The sequence below is a fragment of the Anoplopoma fimbria genome, chromosome 3, assembly GCF_027596085.1.
Source record: "Anoplopoma fimbria isolate UVic2021 breed Golden Eagle Sablefish chromosome 3, Afim_UVic_2022, whole genome shotgun sequence".
NCBI classification, from domain to species: Eukaryota; Metazoa; Chordata; class Actinopteri; order Perciformes; family Anoplopomatidae; genus Anoplopoma; species Anoplopoma fimbria.
This window is the reverse complement of record NC_072451.1, coordinates 18,851,783-18,869,514: the sequence shown is the minus strand read 5'-3', so window position 1 is coordinate 18,869,514 and position 17,732 is coordinate 18,851,783. Positions and strand designations below refer to the sequence as shown.

At 38.4% G+C, this 17,732-nt stretch overlaps 3 protein-coding genes across 4 annotated transcripts; all 3 read right to left on the bottom strand.

Annotated features, from left to right (window-relative positions):
- Positions 1-760: 760 nt before the first annotated feature.
- Positions 761-9,239, bottom strand: ndc1 (NDC1 transmembrane nucleoporin). Of its 2 annotated transcripts, XM_054596114.1 has the most exons (18): positions 9,090-9,239; positions 7,908-8,028; positions 7,719-7,820; positions 6,944-7,118; positions 6,727-6,862; positions 6,149-6,257; positions 5,881-5,932; positions 5,579-5,711; positions 5,155-5,247; positions 4,987-5,068; positions 4,652-4,813; positions 4,307-4,567; positions 3,872-3,984; positions 3,305-3,355; positions 2,643-2,706; positions 2,441-2,541; positions 1,814-1,974; positions 761-1,729 (listed from the first exon to the last, which is right to left on the bottom strand). In XM_054596114.1, the coding sequence occupies exons 1-18, from the start codon at positions 9,141-9,143 to the stop codon at positions 1,666-1,668; spliced, it is 2,034 nt and encodes a 677-aa protein (XP_054452089.1). In that variant the 5' UTR covers positions 9,144-9,239; the 3' UTR covers positions 761-1,665. The 2 variants fall into 2 exon arrangements, with proteins under 2 accessions (XP_054452089.1, XP_054452090.1); XM_054596115.1 differs by lacking the exon at positions 3,305-3,355.
- Positions 9,240-9,862: 623 nt separating this feature from the next.
- zgc:113691 (uncharacterized protein LOC503529 homolog) lies at positions 9,863-10,618 on the bottom strand. Its single transcript, XM_054596733.1, has one exon. The coding sequence runs from the start codon at positions 10,616-10,618 to the stop codon at positions 9,863-9,865; it is 756 nt and encodes a 251-aa protein (XP_054452708.1).
- Positions 10,619-12,119: 1,501 nt separating this feature from the next.
- Positions 12,120-16,719, bottom strand: yipf1 (Yip1 domain family, member 1). The gene is made up of 10 exons (XM_054596213.1): positions 16,568-16,719; positions 16,170-16,278; positions 15,789-15,940; positions 15,598-15,678; positions 15,393-15,480; positions 15,085-15,201; positions 14,806-14,972; positions 14,074-14,256; positions 13,286-13,392; positions 12,120-12,964 (listed from the first exon to the last, which is right to left on the bottom strand). The coding sequence occupies exons 2-9, from the start codon at positions 16,201-16,203 to the stop codon at positions 13,306-13,308; spliced, it is 909 nt and encodes a 302-aa protein (XP_054452188.1). The 5' UTR covers positions 16,204-16,278; positions 16,568-16,719; the 3' UTR covers positions 12,120-12,964; positions 13,286-13,305.
- Positions 16,720-17,732: the final 1,013 nt, after the last annotated feature.

The window sequence follows — 17,732 nt, the reverse complement described above, 5'->3', positions numbered from 1 at the left end:
ATTTACTTTTGTCACCAGTTTGGCAGAATGCCAGAAACTTATTCGTCACTTTAGTCATTCAAGCCCCCCAAAAAAGAATCTACATTTCCTATAATGCAGTTTAATAGCATCTTTAGTCAGACCATCCGTGTTTAGTTAAAGCTCACGTGCCATACAACTACAGTATAAACCAAAACTTAACATCTCAGGTCTAGCATTATGATTTTACAATTTTTTTTTGTAAAATGGATTGTTGTGACGTGGTCTCATTGGTCTCATTTTTGCTTTACAATTAATTTGGTCTATAAGACATGTTATCGTTTAAAACAGATGCACATATCAAAAAAATTATTTGTATGGCAGGACTTTTCTGGAACAGGTGTAGACAATGAAATTAATTATGGCTTAATTTTATTTAGCTACCTCTGGTACTGTGCATTCTAGCTCACTGACAAAGCTTACTGGGACATTTGAATAATATTGGGCCTTGATGTCATGAGTAGCATCTGTGCCGTTCCTACAAAGACGATCCAGGTCTGTGGAGGAAAAGACCTTTTAGTATTAATGGATGTTTCAAACAGACACCTTCTTCCTCCAAGCTGTTTCCAGTGTGCAACCAGGGACTCCTTAAGTTACTCTGGTGACAAGAGCTGCCTACATTACTTATTTTCCCCCATTAAAACCTGATCTATATAAAGAATTGAAATGTCTGGAAGCAGTAGAGGAAGCAGCTTATTTCAGCCAAGAAATGAAAAAAGAACAACCTGCCAAATGATCTTAACATTATGTTTTTATTCTACAGGTCTCAGAATTTTAACTCAATACTTGTTGGCATTGACAATCAAAGAATATTCCCCACACTTGTTAACAGTCACAACAAATCTCCATCCTTGATCTGACATAAAGGAGCCTTATTTCACAAACAAAACTGACAAACACAAATAGTTGACATGTACAAACAGCGGTGTCTGATCAGTAAATCTGACAATGGTGTTTTTTTTAGTTGAATAACATGAACTGACACGCACAGCTTACAGTAAACTAGTTCTCCAGGCTGGTGTTTAGAACAAAACCAGATGCTAAAAAAATATATATTTCCAGAACACATTTCAGACACCTGTGAAACTAAAGAGAACACAGCTTCTATGTCATCACTCTGACATCTCATACTATCCGTCTCACTCTTCACACAAACTGAAAATGCTTTGAAATCACAAGGATAGTAATTTCATAAGACAGCCAATGAATCGTGAAACCAAAAGAACATGTACATGTACATAATTTAGAACCAATGCAGCGCAAATAGCCCTTTACAACTCATCCCAGGTCAAATATGATTACGGGATATGACTTCCTTGTAACACAAATAAAGCAAATATCTTTTGGAATGAGTTGCTTACGTATACAGTAAGCTAGTTTAAATCTCTCCAACAGTTGGGCTTCCAACCTGTTTCAGTCCGTCTGTTGGGCAGGAAGCCAGCGCCTCATGCATGTCAGAGGATGTGATCTAGCCTATCAGATACAATCCGCAATGACATAGTGCAGACATAAATATTAAAAGAGGCACTACCATGGGCTTTCATTTGTTGCCTCAATTATGCTAATGTGCACACACACACACACACACACACACACACACACATCCCAATAAGAATCTGACAGCACAAGAGCCAAGTGTCAGTTGTGTTATTCCTTGAACTCGAGGAACTGCTGCAATCTCTTCTGGTGCTCTGCAGACATCTGAATAGCACTGAGGATTTAGAAAAAAATATATTAAAATAAATATCTGTATGCATTATATTATTTTTAAGTTCATTTTAATGATAGGCCTTACTTTAAGTGATTTCCAAAAGTGGTTGTTATCCTGTAGATGGCAGTCTTGAGAGTGGCCCTGAGAGCGAAGCGCAGTGTTTTGTGAGTGGAGTCTCCCATGCTGCTGGACGACCTCACAGGCTTACTGGAGGCATGAGGCAGCTTGAAGTGGCGATCTACTGCCTGAAAACAAGGAGGAAAGGAAACGACTGCCGTCAGTGTGTGCACGGTGATCTTGTGTCAATATGTACAGTATGTGGAAAATCCCTGTGTCCCTGATGCCTTTGCTTCTCACAAAACAAAGTCATTTACATGCAAAAACACTGAGCACCTTCAAATTCAGTCGGACTCGCCTCAACAGACTGATTTTCAATAAATAAAAATGTCAATAACTGACTTGTCTGACTGACCCACAGGAGTTTCTATGATTTAGATAAAGGAAATGTGTTTTATAATGATTTAGATGAACTCGTCCAATTAACTTTCTCAAACCTTAGCAAGCACAAAGCACTCCGTAGTTTCTACTTGTCTTTAAGGCACAACGTTCAGTACAAGGTATGTTCTTAAGCCAATTCCAAAACTCGATCAATCATGGTTGCTATGCCAATGTGTTCTCTCAGTGCGGCTGCGTTAAACCACGACAGCTTACCTCTTGTAAGAACAGCATGCAACCAAGAATGCTGGGTAATGTAGTCTGTACAACACCAAACTGGTCTTCTGAAAAGGAGGCTTGAACAAGGTAAGACAGCCCTGTAGGAGGATATTAGAGGACATGATTACGTACATGTTGTATCAACAAGGACGTGTTGCATCCATATAAAATGAAAATCAAGTCAAACATCTCTTCCCACCTTCTAAAGCCCAGATGTGAGCCTGGCTGTCTGCAAACAGAGCTTGACTGGAGGCTTCTGGAAGCTGTAAGAGACCATGTTAACTTGTATGAGCTTTCTACTGAACAGACGGATGCATATATACAGTAGACTGATGCATCAGGAAGTTATTATGGGCAGGCTTTAATGAGACTACGTTTCAACATGCATCTGTGATCAACGGAAGATAGGTGAACCTCAGGAAGCAAAGCACACCAACCAAACTAGTTTCTACAAATAGGAAATACTGCAGCGGAAGTACATTATTTGGCGATGATAAACTCATCAGTGCCTCACACTCCTGATATGATCACAAGGACATGACTTCTTAACCTTTAAATGTTATAAACCCAATAGTAAAGCACTCAAGTGACTTGAAAGACAAGTTGGTTACACAACTCCTTAAATCAAGCTTTTAAAGTAATTAGTACCATTGTATCTTAACAGCTAGGTGAACGGAAAAGTGCTACATTAGTAATGTGTGCACAACTGAGCCCAGAACCAGGAGTTGAATTAGTGATGCTAAGAGGGTGAGGTTGTTAGATCTAGTAAAACTACATGAAAAGCTACAGTGTAAGATGAGAGCATGCAGGGAGCCCCTCAGTGTCTACAGATTACAGCATGCACATGCCACACGTCCTTACCTTGTTGAACAAATACATTATCAGCACGCGTTTTGCCAAGAAATTTTTAACCTGAATGGGACAATTAAGTATAAAGTTGTTTTGCTTTCAAAACTACACAATGAAAAGGTAACACAAATGTAGAAATAATAGTTTTACAGACTGAACAGTGGGCTAAACAACTTCAAATATGGAATATCCCCACTTTTAAGATGGACAAACACTGAGAATAAAGGCAGATGATGTTACCTTTACATTATAAAACATATGTAATCATCAGTAATCAGGCCACAATACAGGACACACGTTCTTAATTGTGTTTACAGAACAGAGGTGATTGGCTTTGTTCGTTTTAACAACTGTGCACTTGCTGGCCAATCACTTCATAAAGCAGAGATGACTGCCAGATTGTTGGTTTTGGACAGTAAAAAAAAAAAAAAAAAGATCAGACAAGACGGACCCCTCTGTATGACAACTGTTGTTTGCCCAATGTTAATAAATGTTAATTATGAAAAGTCAATGCTGTATAAACATATTGATATATTTTGTATATTGTAATTCTGTGTGGTACCAACAAGACTGAAGTACCTGTTCTTTTCTGTTCTGAAGGAACTGAGCCAGGCGACTTGGTTTGGATTGCTCCTGCTTGGGACTGGGAACCGAGGCAGGCGATGCGGGGGGACTGCCATTGACCTGTGAATCTGTACAAAGAGACACCAAGTAAAAAAAAAATGGGAACAAGCAAAAAAGCTCAGATATCTATTAATCATCAATCTGCTACTAAACTTCTGCAATGATACCCAGAGCTATAAATTGACATCATGCCATACCAGATGTTCCAAAACCTCTGTTCAGTCATTTCACGTGAATAAATACAGAATATAGAAAAGGTACAAAATACACCTCAAAATTGACTCAACATTAGTTTCAGATGAGGTCAAACTCGTTATTTACTGGCTAAAATTGGACCCAAGTGTCAGTTTGATGTGAGCGACCTGGTGTCTTCCATTAGCCTCCTCTCACCTGTGGAGGTGGACCAGAGCTTTGGGCCTCTCCTCATGATGTGTGGGCTTTGCACTGTGCCAAACCACGGTGAGCATTGGTCCACAGGGGCAGTGAGACGGCGCAGGGCGGGAGAAGCAAAAGGGCTGTCCAGGTCAGGAGTGAACGGTGCCGTCAGAGGGCTGTGTGGGGGGCCAACAATGGAGCGTGCAAAGACAGAAGCTGGAGTTTTCAACAGTAAAGTTTGCCTCGGGCTCATCAGATCTTCTGCGCCTGATGTTACTATTGAGAAAGAAAGAAAGAAAAAAAATGATAAAGGGGACTGGGCATAAACAATTACATTATTTATGATTTTTAGCAACATACCTGATGTCTCGGATGAGGTCTTCCTTTCACTCCCAGTAGACAGGGATTTGGCCCTGCCATTGGTTGCTACGGTGTCATGGTAGGCTATGAGTCTCTGGGTCAGATCAGCCAGCAGAGACAGACACTCCTTACTGATGGCGTTCCAGTTGTGAGGATGGCCACCTGGGAAAGACAAGCATAAAAATATAAATACGTTTCCTTTTTTTTGTAAGCTCATTGTGTATAAATACAGTCTGATTATGTGGAGTGTCGATTGTATTTTTTTGTTGTTGCAAATAATCAATCAGTAACAGCTCAAGCAAGGAGCACTTGTCTGTGTAGAGAACATGACGGACCTGGCTGACTCAGACTGAAGACCTCACAGCGTCTTGATGGGGAGTGTTGGGACAGCAGAGCCAAGTCCTGCAGAGCTAGAAACTAACATTTGGGAAAAGACAAGTTACAACACCAAAATGTGAATAGCAGGGAGCACAAATGAGAGGAAAATCATGTATGTTATTTACCTTCAAAATAATTGGTTGCTTGTCTGTAAGAACTTTAGGAAGACACTGATGGGCATCCTCCGTAAACGATGACTGCACAGGAAAACTGTACACCTGCAGATAACAGAAAATACATGAGATGACTTTAAAAAGGCACACTCCTTAAGTGTAAATTGAATTGAACATGTGAAATGAGTTCTGGTCTGGTGCGCTTCAGATACTTGAGAACTCAAAGCAATGACAACATTGCCCCCTAGTGTCTGTAAATAATTAAAAAGCAAAGAGGTCGTCTCTGCAACACAACACTTTTAGGCCCATTACAGTCACAAATTGGTATAAGAAGGGATTGTCAGAACTGGGCCAATTACATGCATTAGTATGGATGTCACCGTGAGACCTCTGGTTTTGCAATATTAGGGATTGTATACATTATTGATTCACATACCTCAGTGACAAATATCCTAAAAAGCAGCAGAGTGATGTTCCATGTGAAGAGGAGGAAGCTGGCACTGATCCACTGGTGGTAGAGCAGGGAGAGGTCCAGCAGTCCAGCTACGCTGTCCAGAGGGTGGACAGAGCTAGAGGTGGAGGTCACAGACATGAAGACATGAATGCGGGCCAGGAACAGCCTTGTGTAGCTGCAAGTATTTTTATTTGTACATATTGTAAAGCCAATTAAGGCAATTTGTGATACTTGGCTATAAATAAAACTGACTTGATATATAGAAAAACATCACTCATACTGACCTGTTCAAATGAAGATTCAGTGTTTTACAAATCCACGCTTTTGGAATATATCCTGTAAATAATAAATTGAAATATTTTGTCTATCACCTCTAACAACTTTGTGCAGCAAAGATCAATAACAAAATAAAAACAGAGCTCAGGTTTAAGAAAGAAAAGCATGCCTATCAAAGAGACTTTTTGGAAGATCATGCATGTTTTCACTCTGATATCAGTTTGTTCTAAGAGCTCTGTGTTATTGAAGTTTCATTTGTAGACAGAGATCACTTACCCAAAAAGAAATACACAACAATGTAGTTCCTGACAGAGTAAAGTGCTTGAGTGGCGCTGTACTTCACCACCAAAGGTAGGGATCCTTTAAAGCGAAGGTATTTGTATTGCTGGGGGGGGAAAACAGTGTGTTAACATCAACGCTTATCAGCAACCATTTGAAGGGGACAGTCATTTTATTTTTCTTGAGTTTGGGCCAGCCTGTGTAACTGGTAATACCAAGGCTTACATCACTGACAGTATGCATGTTGATTGGCAAAAGTGTAAACCAGATTTAAACAGAGTTGTAAGATGGAGAGCAATTCTTAATGAAAACAAATGGCAACGTCTTTGGGCCAGGTGTGTCTGCAACGACCACTGATGTATTTTTTTGATTGAATGCTTACAACTCACATCGGCTAACTCCCCGTCTAGACACTAAATATAGCAAAACACTCAATTCAAGCTTAAAATAGGAGGCAATGTATGCATGTCATTGGCCTACGGTCATTGTTTGAGCCTTCCAGGCAAAATCAGAACTTAAATATTCAATCTTTGCATCATCAGTAAGATAAAAAGGGGCAAACTCATATCACGTACCTGAACACTGTGAAAAGACACATAGTTCATGTTGTAGATCACACCAAGCAGACTGTGAGAGATTCCCACAAAGGCTCCAGCTAGCAGAATCATGAGGTGATATTCATTCAGACACATCTGAGGGGAACTGTCAGTGCTGAAAACAAATGGAGGAAATTAGGCTGTGGATGAAGCATGTAAAGCTCAACATGATGAGTTGTACGAGATAGCTGCTTACCCATCACCCTGTGTGCAAGGGTAGCCAATTGTCTCGTATCTGCCACCAATAGTGATGGCACAACACCAAGCCACGATTATTCCCATGATACAGTGGGCCATGGAGTTGACAAACTGACGAGGGTGGAGCAGCTGACCCAACAGGGCAATTTTTGAGCATGCAATAGTTGGGATGACTGAAGAGAAACAGAAAAAACAACCAGTTACAACCAAAGGCTAGCATATGTGCTCGCTGTCAAACTAGACACTGTTACCAACACTGCATTATATGATGTGCAGGTATATTAGTTGGATGCAGTGACAAGATGTACAAAAAATATTGCAATGTATGCATCATATTGATTGATTTGGAAAGGATGATACTGTGGGTAAAATAGTGCCAAAAATGATTAATTAAAAGACAGATTTGTCAAGATTAACTACAACAAAATATACTTTACAAATGACTGTTTAAAAAGGTTTTTTTTTTTTTATTATTATTACTTGGGGGTTGTGAAAAATCGCAGAAATAATTCGTTATTTCAGACAATGTCTCTATTACTCTATCAAGGAATAAAGTGATAACATTAATAAAAATGTATCAAATAATTTAGTCCTATGTAAATTGTATCACATGCAGACACTTCATTTCCTTTTATGGTTAGATGTCACTTCTGATTCATTCATCCAAGACATCAGTTTGATTCATATTGTGTACATAAACTCTGAACTGAGCCTGCAGGACCTTGTCAATCAAGGAAATATTTAATATATATTTTCAGTGGCCTTCCACCCACCTGTATAATACTCCAGGTTCATGATCCCCACCATGATGATCACTCCACACAGCAGGATGAAGGTGAAGATGGCACTTGCACATGTTAAGAAGGACAGGCATTCTGCATGTAGAAAAACAGTCCACAGTGAGATTCAAACAACTCCAGATTGACTGTGAGTCAAATCTCACAATAGGCGTGGAGACTGACCTGATATTGTCTGGATGGGGTGGAGCAGACTGAACCTGCTGAGGATTACAAAAACCGCTGTGATGGGTGGCAACAACAGGACAGCCCAAGCAATGCTGGCCACGGCTCTCCAGCAGATCACCTGAGAAGAGCAGTCAGTCATTAGTAAATACATCAATAATTTACCCCTTTACAGAGCAATGGCTTAACCGACAAAGCATTCTTCTGCGTGGTTGTCAATAGGTTATAAAAAAGGTATATTAAGCAGATCCAAAAGGCCTCTCTTTACTTTTTTGCAAATGTATGATCTCTATTCTCTTCAAAACCCTGTTGCAACATTGCCTACTCCCAAGATCTGAGATGTAAACCAGGGTGATGTGAAATGCAGTAAGAGTTTAATCTGTAAGAAGTTTAAACAAAATACTTAGTTGGTAATGTTCACAACTCCACCATGAGGAAAACAAATATTATTTGTGTTAAAATACCCTGTTTATGAAAAGGTAAAGGAAAAAAAAGGACCCAGATTCTATGTGATGTTTATTCAGTGAGTGCATTTGACATCAAGTTTAAATCTTAGTCATGAGCAGTTTGAATTATTTCCTGACATTTAACAGGCTAAACAATTACTTGAAAAAACCAAGAATATAATAAGCAGTGTTTCCTAATAAAAGTAATCCTTATCTGAGACCGGTTTGACTTTATTTACAGTCTTTATTTCCTGTTGCACTGAGGTACAAACTATTGAGCCTCTGCATGGTCACGTGTTTGATCTTATTGATATGATCACTGTGCTGGTTCACTCATATTCACGTAGAAGTGAACGTACAGACATCCCTTTTACATTTATTTACGCTTTTTTATTGATATAAAAGATGAATGGGAAAAACAAAATGTGTGAATCCAGATCTTCTTTAATATATAACGTTACAGCTAACGTGAACGTAATCTTCTCGTGTTAATCCGTTTAATTGTCCTTGTTCCGGTTCTTTTTACTCATCTACTACTCTCATTGCTGGTAGCGTTATACCTTCATATACTGATCTATATCGTGTTCTGTAACTTGTTATTGTTTTTCTCTGAAAGATGCATTAGGTCCGTCTAACTAACGTTAGCATAAACAAACAGGCTACTTGAAGTTAGCACGCTAGCCCACGCAATACGTCTCGTCTTTTATGAAAGAAAATATAACTTTTAAAGACTCACCTTGCGGACAAACCAACAACTTTGCTCTGTAGAAAACATGTTGTGTGGATACATGGAGAGCCAAACAGTGATAATAATCTCTTTGGCTCTCCTGCTGTCAAACTATTCTCCACAGTTTCCCATATCGCGCCACATGCATTCAAAGGACCCTTGAAGGACCCCGATTGAAAGAAAGGTGTCCGTGTTCCTGCCTGATGAAAGTATCACATCCACCCGAATTTAGTTTAATTGACTTATTTAAGATTAAAAAACTATATATACAGTACCAGTCAAAAGTTTGGACACACCTTCTCATTCAACTACTTTGAAGAATCTAAAATATAAAACATATTCTGGTTTGTTGCGCATTTGTTTGTTTACCACATAATTCCATATGTGTTCCTTCATAGTTTGGATGTCTTCAATATTAATCTACAATGTAGATAAAAAATAAAAGAAAGAAAGAAAGAAAAACCATTGAATGAGAAGGTGTGTCCAAACTTTTGACTGGTACTGAATAAATATCAGGCATTGATTAAACAAAATAAGCTCATATAGTTTTTAAAAGCTGATTCAGTTAAATATGCATTTATAAAGTTAGGTTTAGTTTCACAAATACTTAAATAACAACATTGTCACAGAATCAAATTACACAAGGCACCAAAAAAAGCCAGGAATAACATTAAATCAATCATATATCAAATTACTCATTTGGTTGTCATTTACAGATTCATTAGCTATATCTCAGCTTTACTTTCTCAATTGCAGAGTGTTAGTGAATATCAGTCAATAAGTCAATTCTTTATTCCTTTGGTTTCATCATGCATGAAAGCCTTCTTGTCATGATGATAGCCATTTCCAAAGGCTGGAAAACTGTGTTTATCCAAAAGATTTTTGTCATGGTCCCGAGAGAATGGCTTGGTCTCGAAAGCATTGACTGGAAGCTTTTGCGATGAACCAACGGACATCTCAGTTTGAACTGCTTTGTGGACGAATGGCTTCTGCACAGGTTTCTGGGCAATTGCAGGCAGAGCAAGCTGCTCCCTTTGAACCTTCTTGTCTTCCCACAACTTTAGCAAGCGGCGTTGATTATTTGTCATATCCTTGAGATTTTGCTGCAATGATTGCACTTGATCCTCTAAAAGTGTTTTAGAGGTGACTGTATTTGCCAACTCTGAAGTCAGATCATCAATGGTCAGACTCAGTTTCCCGGTCTTCTCCACCAGGGAACTGCACTCACGGTCCTTTTCATGCATGTCGTTGATAATGTCCTTTGTGGTCTTTCCATTGAATTTAGGGCTGCACTCAAGTCCAATCTCAGAACGAAGAGCCTTCACTTGTTTCCTCAGCTCCTTGTTGTCCGTAGTCAAGGTCTTCAGTTTCTGTCTCACGGCCTCAGTTGAGCGCATCCTCGACTCATTCTGTCTGAGTTTCTCTCTGAGAAGACTTTCTCTCTGCATGGCATCATCTCTTTCTTTTCTGCATTTCTCCAAAAGCTTCAATGTCTCAAATTTGGACACTTTCTCACCTTTCCCATTTGAAGTAGCCATCCTTTGATAAGGTTTTCTTTTAATAAATGTTACTCACAACCTATTTAAATAGTCCTTGAACATTATGTTGGTAAATCCACCTCGCATGCACAAGCAGCTACATGCATGCCTAAGACTGAGGCAGGTGACATTCCTCTAACAGGGTTATCCGTTTGACAGGCAGCTCCTGTGTAATTCAAAGCTGGGGCTAGAATGACCATTAATTAGGGCGCCACCATCCCTGTGACACCGTTTCAAGTGACACAATTTTTTCTATTTTGTTAAATACTCGCTCTGTGAATCAATGCAAATGTGAAACACAGACTTACCAGAGGTGCCCTGTGTGTGTGTAGAAACAGGCTTTACATACATAAGTAACATTTTCCACTGCAGGTGATCTGTGCATCCAAACAGTGACACAGTAGATTTCGATCAGTTTGCTCAACCACACGACAGTTTGATGGATGAGTCGGAAAAACTGGAGCAGCAGCCAAATGTTGACTCTCAAAGTGAGTGACTCTCTTTGTAATGTTGAAATCCTCCAAATTAGCTACAATCCCTCCCTTAAATATTTAAAATGTCCCACTGTTGAAATGTACTGGCAGCCTTTAATGCTCTCAGGAGCTGGTAAAAAAAAAAAAAAAAAAAAAAAAAAAAAAAAAAAAAAAAAAAGTTGCCTATACGTGTTGGAGCTGGGGTGATTTAAGGTTGTCCTACCTAAAAACTTTGAGTTAACTGAAAGATAAAAGGTGAACAAAATGATTTACTGACAGCTTAAGCATTTATATGATGCAACTATACAGAGTTACTTGACTCTGAAGCAAGAACATTTTAGAAACTGAACACACACCAATTTAGTGTGTTAGTTTGTTTTAAAATTGATTTGAATTGCAGTTGGTGTTTAGCTTAAATTTTTTTAATTTGAGAAAAAAAAAGTAGACAAAATTATTTTAATTTTGTTGAAAGGAAGTTAGACATTTTGGGAAATGGGCTTGTCTACTTTTTCACTAGGAGTAAGATGAGAGTTGATTTCACTCTCATATCTGTAATTTTAATATAAATCTACAGCTAACAGCCAGTTAACTGAGCTTAGCAAAAAGACTGGAAACAGAGGGAAACTGCTAGCACGAAATCACACCAGAGTAGCGGCGTGTGGCCAAAGCGGAGCTGCCATGGAATGTCTTTGGAAAGCTGTGGTGGCCACTCCTAGATAGACAAGATGAAGCCGTTTAGATTTTGCGGCAAAGTGTGGCCAAACTAAAAGATGAAGATAGTTTAACTTTTAGAGGCGAAGAGCAACCAGAAAATAAACAGCAGCCTATCAATAAACATAGTCCGTTGACTCCTGTGACATATTAACCTATTTTATTAAGAATGTCTTCCTGTCTGAAACATATAAACACACCTCACGGCTGCAGAAAAATGTAATTATTGTCCCAAACCGCACTTAGCCACTTCCTGGTGTGTTTTTGACATAAGGCTGCTAAGTAACACTGTAACACATTAAAAGATAATAAGCATATTTCTATGAATGTGGAATTATTTATTTAATGTTAAAAGACAGTATGCAACTTATCTGTTCATAAATTTTCATTTGTGCTTAAACATAGACTCCGAGTTGACTGTAAATCATAGTCACCTTTATCATTGATGGTTTCATTAATAAAAGATGGGTCCCACAAAAAGATCATTTCTTATATTCTTCCAATGAAACACTTATTGAGAAGAGATATATGAATTTCATACATTTTATCAACTTCAGTTTGTAACTATGTAAAAACAAATTAATAAAAAAAATGCAAAAGTTGTAAATACCTTGGACATTTAGAATGGGTCTTTGGCATTAGTTATGGGCACTTGCGGTTAAATCAGTTAGAGGAAAATACAATGAATCTTTTTGTACATAATAAGTCCAACCCTTAAAAATCTTAACAACACCTCTAAGTTTTGTGCTGTTCATACGGAATATTTTTTACACAAAGTATACTGACAAGTTCCCATTAACTGAATATAAAAAAAAAAAATGCATATACAAAATGCCTTTAATTCTACCAACATAACTGCGCCGACTGGTTAATCTTAATATTTCTACATAAGAAATATAAGCGGAGATACCATACTACAAGAGAACTTATGTGCTTGGTAACACAAGACCCCATTTATCTTTAAGGAATTATAGAACCCATCCCATTAGAAATAACATACTTGGTACCCTTGTTTATTTCCAGAGGTCATGCAGTTGTACCAAGCATGCAGACTGGGTTTTCAGGTCATGAGCCAGAATGTCCGAGTTCAGGTGAAATCAAGACGACCCATGACTTCATCACCACAGCAACCCAATTCTCTCTAATAAGGCAACCGGAGAACCTGCAATTAAAAAGAATAACACTTGCTTTGGGAAGGAGAAATTGTGTAAAGGAAGTCCGGTGTCAGGTGTTTTGTTCTAGCAGGTTTAAAAAAAAAAAAAAAAAAAAAAACACACGCTCGAGCCAAAGCCCATAGAACAGGCCAACAATGATGAGCTCCTACTGACATAGGAGGTTATCATTCATGCTACAAGTGATTGTAAATTTAAACAGGCCATGGGAAAGTACAGGGGGGAGGAATATGTATCTTGTGTATCAGGTTATTAGTGTATTTGTACAATGAGATAATGGCATAAAAAGTGCCTGGGTCACTATTTATTACCTTTAGATAAAGAAAGCCTTTCATGTTGCAGAGGGTGCTTTGGTCAACTCTGTTGCAGCTGAATTGTCAGCTGGTATTGCTTCTTCTGGTTTGCTGAAGAAATAGGCCTAAAAAACAAACAAAGAAAGGAAAGTAAAACAACGTGGCAAAAAAACAATTACAGTATAACGAGAAACAACTGATCCATCAAGAACTATAGTCAGTGTGTCTGTTAGTAAGAGTTCAAGAAATGTTCAGTGTAACAAAAGAGAATACAGCATTCTTGCGATCTATTCATCTTGGTCAACCTTCAGACCACCAGGCTTACTTTGGAGACTAATTACATGATTGTGACCAGACACATGATACCTGACAGTATTGCACTAAGAGACCATTGTCACACCAGTTAGCCAATGCAGTCACAGTTTCCAATAAAGAGAGTCTCCCCCGAGGGAGTTAACGTGACACTATCAGGTATAATCATTTCCCAGAAAGACACATGGGGAGACATGAAAAAAAATGTCTGTGTGGTGTCAAGGATTGACATAGACAAGTTGGGTCAAAGCTTGGCCAGGTTACTGAGATTACGGAGGACAAATGAGAGTGGGTCAATCATTGATGTTATCTACACCAAGATGGACAGGCAGCTTGAATCAACTTGATTAATAAAGATGTAGTTGGGCAAAGCAGGACAATGAATCTTGTATCTTATTTCTTTGAACAGATTTATTTTCCACATCTCCCAAATCTGTAACTAATCCTAAGAGTAAGGTTATGTAAAAGCAACATTCTAATTAGAGCACAATTACCTTACAGCCGACCGCAAGCAGGACGTTGAGCACAACAATGGCCGACATGATTGCTATGATAACTTTAGGGTGGTCATCCCTGACTGCAGGCCAGAAAGTCAACACCAGAACTGAGCCAGAGAGGCAGAGAGCCACAACGACGGTGCACCACCTCAGCCATTCATATGGGAGAATCCATAGGACCTTATGAAGGAAACAACAGTGTGTTATATAATATGTTTCTCATTTTATTTCTAATATCAATGTGAATGATACTTTCTCAACTGAATCACATGCTGTGTGTGAAATATATTAAATATACAAATATAACAGTTTACAGAGGTGAATGTTATAAACATGTTGTAGATAAATCTGGTGATATTCAATATATATATTTTATCAACAAATCCAATTAAAAGACGAGATCCAACAAGTAATTGATCCTATTGACTACTATTGTCTGTGTACCCAATCCCACACACACACTGCCCTGCTGTCATTAAGTATTCATTAGTGCATCAAGGTGTATTAATCAAAAACTGAAAATATGCACAGTTTGCTCTTGTTTGAGTATTGTTTGCTAAAAACTACAGTGCCAAACTGGTTTAGACAGTTTAGGTATTTTTAAAACTAAAACGATGATTCTGTTCCCCATCTTTTTTTTATTTTACATCTTCAATTGGATCCTATGGGCTTGGGGCCGAGTGCTACAGACTGAAACAGATATTCTGAAATGAAAATTGTATTTCTTACCACTGCTGGTATGTAAATGGAAAGGGAATATCCATACACACAGACGATCTCCATGAAGGAGTACGACACCAGGTTCATGATCTTGTTGTTTCTCCATAGCAGCAAACCCCACAGGGCAAGGGGCACAAACCAAGCATAGCTGAAGATCGCTGTTGCAGCTATTGTCACTAGAAAACACAGCAAATTAGAAAATAAGAGTATTTAAGCAAAATGTACAGTCTCTTCTTACATTGAAGCTGCACAAGTAAGCCATAAATACCAGAGAATAACAATACTTACCTTTTTGAAACTCTGGGGTATACTTGTAGTTTGGTTTGCCCAAGTGCACCAGAAAGTTGGATATGTTTCCACTGATGGCAATAGCAAACACAAGGGTTGTGCAAATCCAGAATGGTCCTGAAAGCAAACATATCAAGACATTTGAACTTCAGTATATGTGCCCATTTGGTTTCTTTAAACAGCATTTGTTACTGATATTTCAAAATTTAAGCTTTAAAACAGGGACCCGATTTTCTTATTTTCAAACCAAAAAATATGTCTGACAACCTCTTATTTGGACATGAATGTTAAACTGTCTGTGTGCGTACCATATAGATCAGGATTCCTACGAAGGTGGACATGAATGAAATTCTTTCCAGGCCATGGCAGCATTGATCCAATGATTCTTTCCTTCACCTGAAAGAAATGTTAATAACCGATACCCGTGTTAAGGTTATCAAATTTACATTTGTTCTGATGCCCTGACAAAATGTGACAGTAGTTAAAAGTCATTAAAATAAGCAAATATATTACGTGATGGGTCTCAACGTCAAAAAACTTTTGGTAGTACTCAAATGTCCAGAAGGGGACACTTGTCTTTTCCCCAGAGAGAAGCTTCAATTGAAAAAACATGGAGAAAAGCAAAATGAATCAAACAATTACTAAATGCAACAACTTTTAATAGCAAATGCGTGAAAAAGTGCTGGTTCTAATCTTATGCAGACCTCTGTTTTGTCATCACCGGCCAGTGGGTCCTCGTCATCAGGAGAGAAACCAGCTGCCTTTCTCTGCTTCTCAGGTTTGATATCCTCATCTTCAATACTTATTGTGATTGCATCTCTGTTGGCTTCCAAAAGATTGCCAGCTTCTTCAAATTCTAATTTCATAGGATGGATAAATGGAAAAGCTTAATACAAAATATGGATTTGGATATATGGGGTGAACTATGCTTTTTTTTTTTTCTACCAATAAGTGCAGCACAGTGAGAGTAATGAGAGATTTACTGATGCCATATAGACTGGGAAATAGCACAGCAAATTGAAGCAAAAACATCAATGGAGCAGCTTAATTCCCTTACCAAACAAAAAGATGTGGAGGACATTTACCTTGAAATTGGAATGGGTCATTGGTGGACGCCATTTACACAGATTCACTCTGCGTGGTTCGCCTCACAGGAACGTTTGGGAAAGTTAATGACAACTTAGTTTGGGAAAGCTATGGAGCAAAGAAAACAACATGTTAAGCTGCTAGGCCTAGTTATCCCTCCACGTATGTACTTTATGAATGGACACGTAGGAAACTATAAGCAACACAGGAAAAAGTTAGCTCAAGTTAGCCATTCCCTTACATGACAGCTCATCAACAAACCAGCATTAGCTTAGCTATCTGATGCTACATTACCTAACGCTAGCTAGCTGCCTTAACGTCACTATAGGACTATAGAGGTGCATTTAAAAAACACTGCACAGTTTGGGTTATTCTTTTTAAAACAAAGCATGTTTACCAAATCATACACCAAAACCTGTAAAGAACATCTCCCTTCCGTCAGGTTGGCATTGGTTGGACTCATAGGTTGGAACAGGATATACAAGCCAGAGCCGTTTAATGAGAGTCACGTCATCTCCGTTCACGCAATTTTTTTACAGCAATGGCGGCTCCCGGATCCTACCCGGAAGTAAGTAGCGTATGGTTGCCATGGGATACTGACAAGCGTTCTTGTTCTTCTTCGGGTGTTACGGTGGTTGGCATCCATCTTATTGGTGCATTACCGCCACATTCTGCACCGGAGTGTGGATCAGACAATAGACTTACAGTGTATCCCTCAAATACAACAACAACAACAACAACAACAACAACAACAACAACAACAACACATACCACGTTAATATATATTTCATCCTCTATGTTTTACGATAGACCTACTATAAATGTCTAGCCCCTGATCACCAACTTGCACACTATCCAGCTCTGTCTGCCATCCCAGTAGACCACAAAACAAAACACTAACTAATACATCTGTGCAATACAAATACACTGTGCAATACTATAACTATAATTATTCTGTCTGTATTTATAAGATTCTTTTTTAGTTATTGTGGATTTTTTTATTTTTCTTACTTACTTACTTACTTGTTTAATTAATATACTTGTTTGTTTTTTTCTACTATGTACCTTGTTTGCACTATATCTATGCTGCTGTCATCCGGACTAATAAAGGATTATCTAATTTTATTTTATCTTATCTTATTTTATCTTATCTTATCATCATATCCTATAAAAAAAATCCCAGTGTCCCTTAAGAAAGCTAGTACCCTATACTGTGCTCTCTCACCCATGCTCAGTTATCATTTTAATGTGCATTCCTGCACCCATAGTTCCCTCAGTTTATTCCAATTTATTGCCACATTTGATTGATTTTTTCCCCCCAAAAAAAATTTGACAATTGACCTCTGCTTTGCTTATAGTTATTTACATATCTATATTCCCTTTCCTTAAAGCCATCTTTCCTAACTCATCCACCCTCTCATTCTCACTTACCCCATACATGCGCTCGAACTCACATGAATTTAACCTGACATCTCGATTAGTTATGATTTGGTTTTCTTTGTTTTGTTGTCAAATTAGAGAGTGTAGATCCTTAGCCCACACTCCAGATTATTAGGTGGCGG

What these genes read in the sequence shown, in the direction of transcription:
- zgc:113691 (XM_054596733.1), bottom strand. Translation starts at nt 10,618, where the DNA reads ATGGCTACTTCAAATGGGAAAGGTGAGAAAGTGTCCAAATTTGAGACA.
- yipf1 (XM_054596213.1), bottom strand. Translation starts at nt 16,203, where the DNA reads ATGGCGTCCACCAATGACCCATTCCAATTTCAAG. An exon ending in CCGGTGATGACAAAACAGAG is followed by an intron (nt 15,679 to 15,788) that starts GTCTGCATAAGA and finishes TTTCAATTGAAG; the next exon opens with CTTCTCTCTGGGGAAAAGAC. An exon ending in TTGACGTTGAGACCCATCAC is followed by an intron (nt 15,481 to 15,597) that starts GTAATATATTTG and finishes CATTTCTTTCAG; the next exon opens with GTGAAGGAAAGAATCATTGG.
- ndc1 (XM_054596114.1), bottom strand. Translation starts at nt 9,143, where the DNA reads ATGTATCCACACAACATGTTTTCTACAGAGCAAAGTTGTTGGTTTGTC. An exon ending in GTTGTTGGTTTGTCCGCAAG is followed by an intron (nt 8,029 to 9,089) that starts GTGAGTCTTTAA and finishes TGCTCTTCTCAG; the next exon opens with GTGATCTGCTGGAGAGCCGT. An exon ending in TTCAGAACAGAAAAGAACAG is followed by an intron (nt 3,356 to 3,871) that starts GTACTTCAGTCT and finishes TGTCCCATTCAG; the next exon opens with GTTAAAAATTTCTTGGCAAA.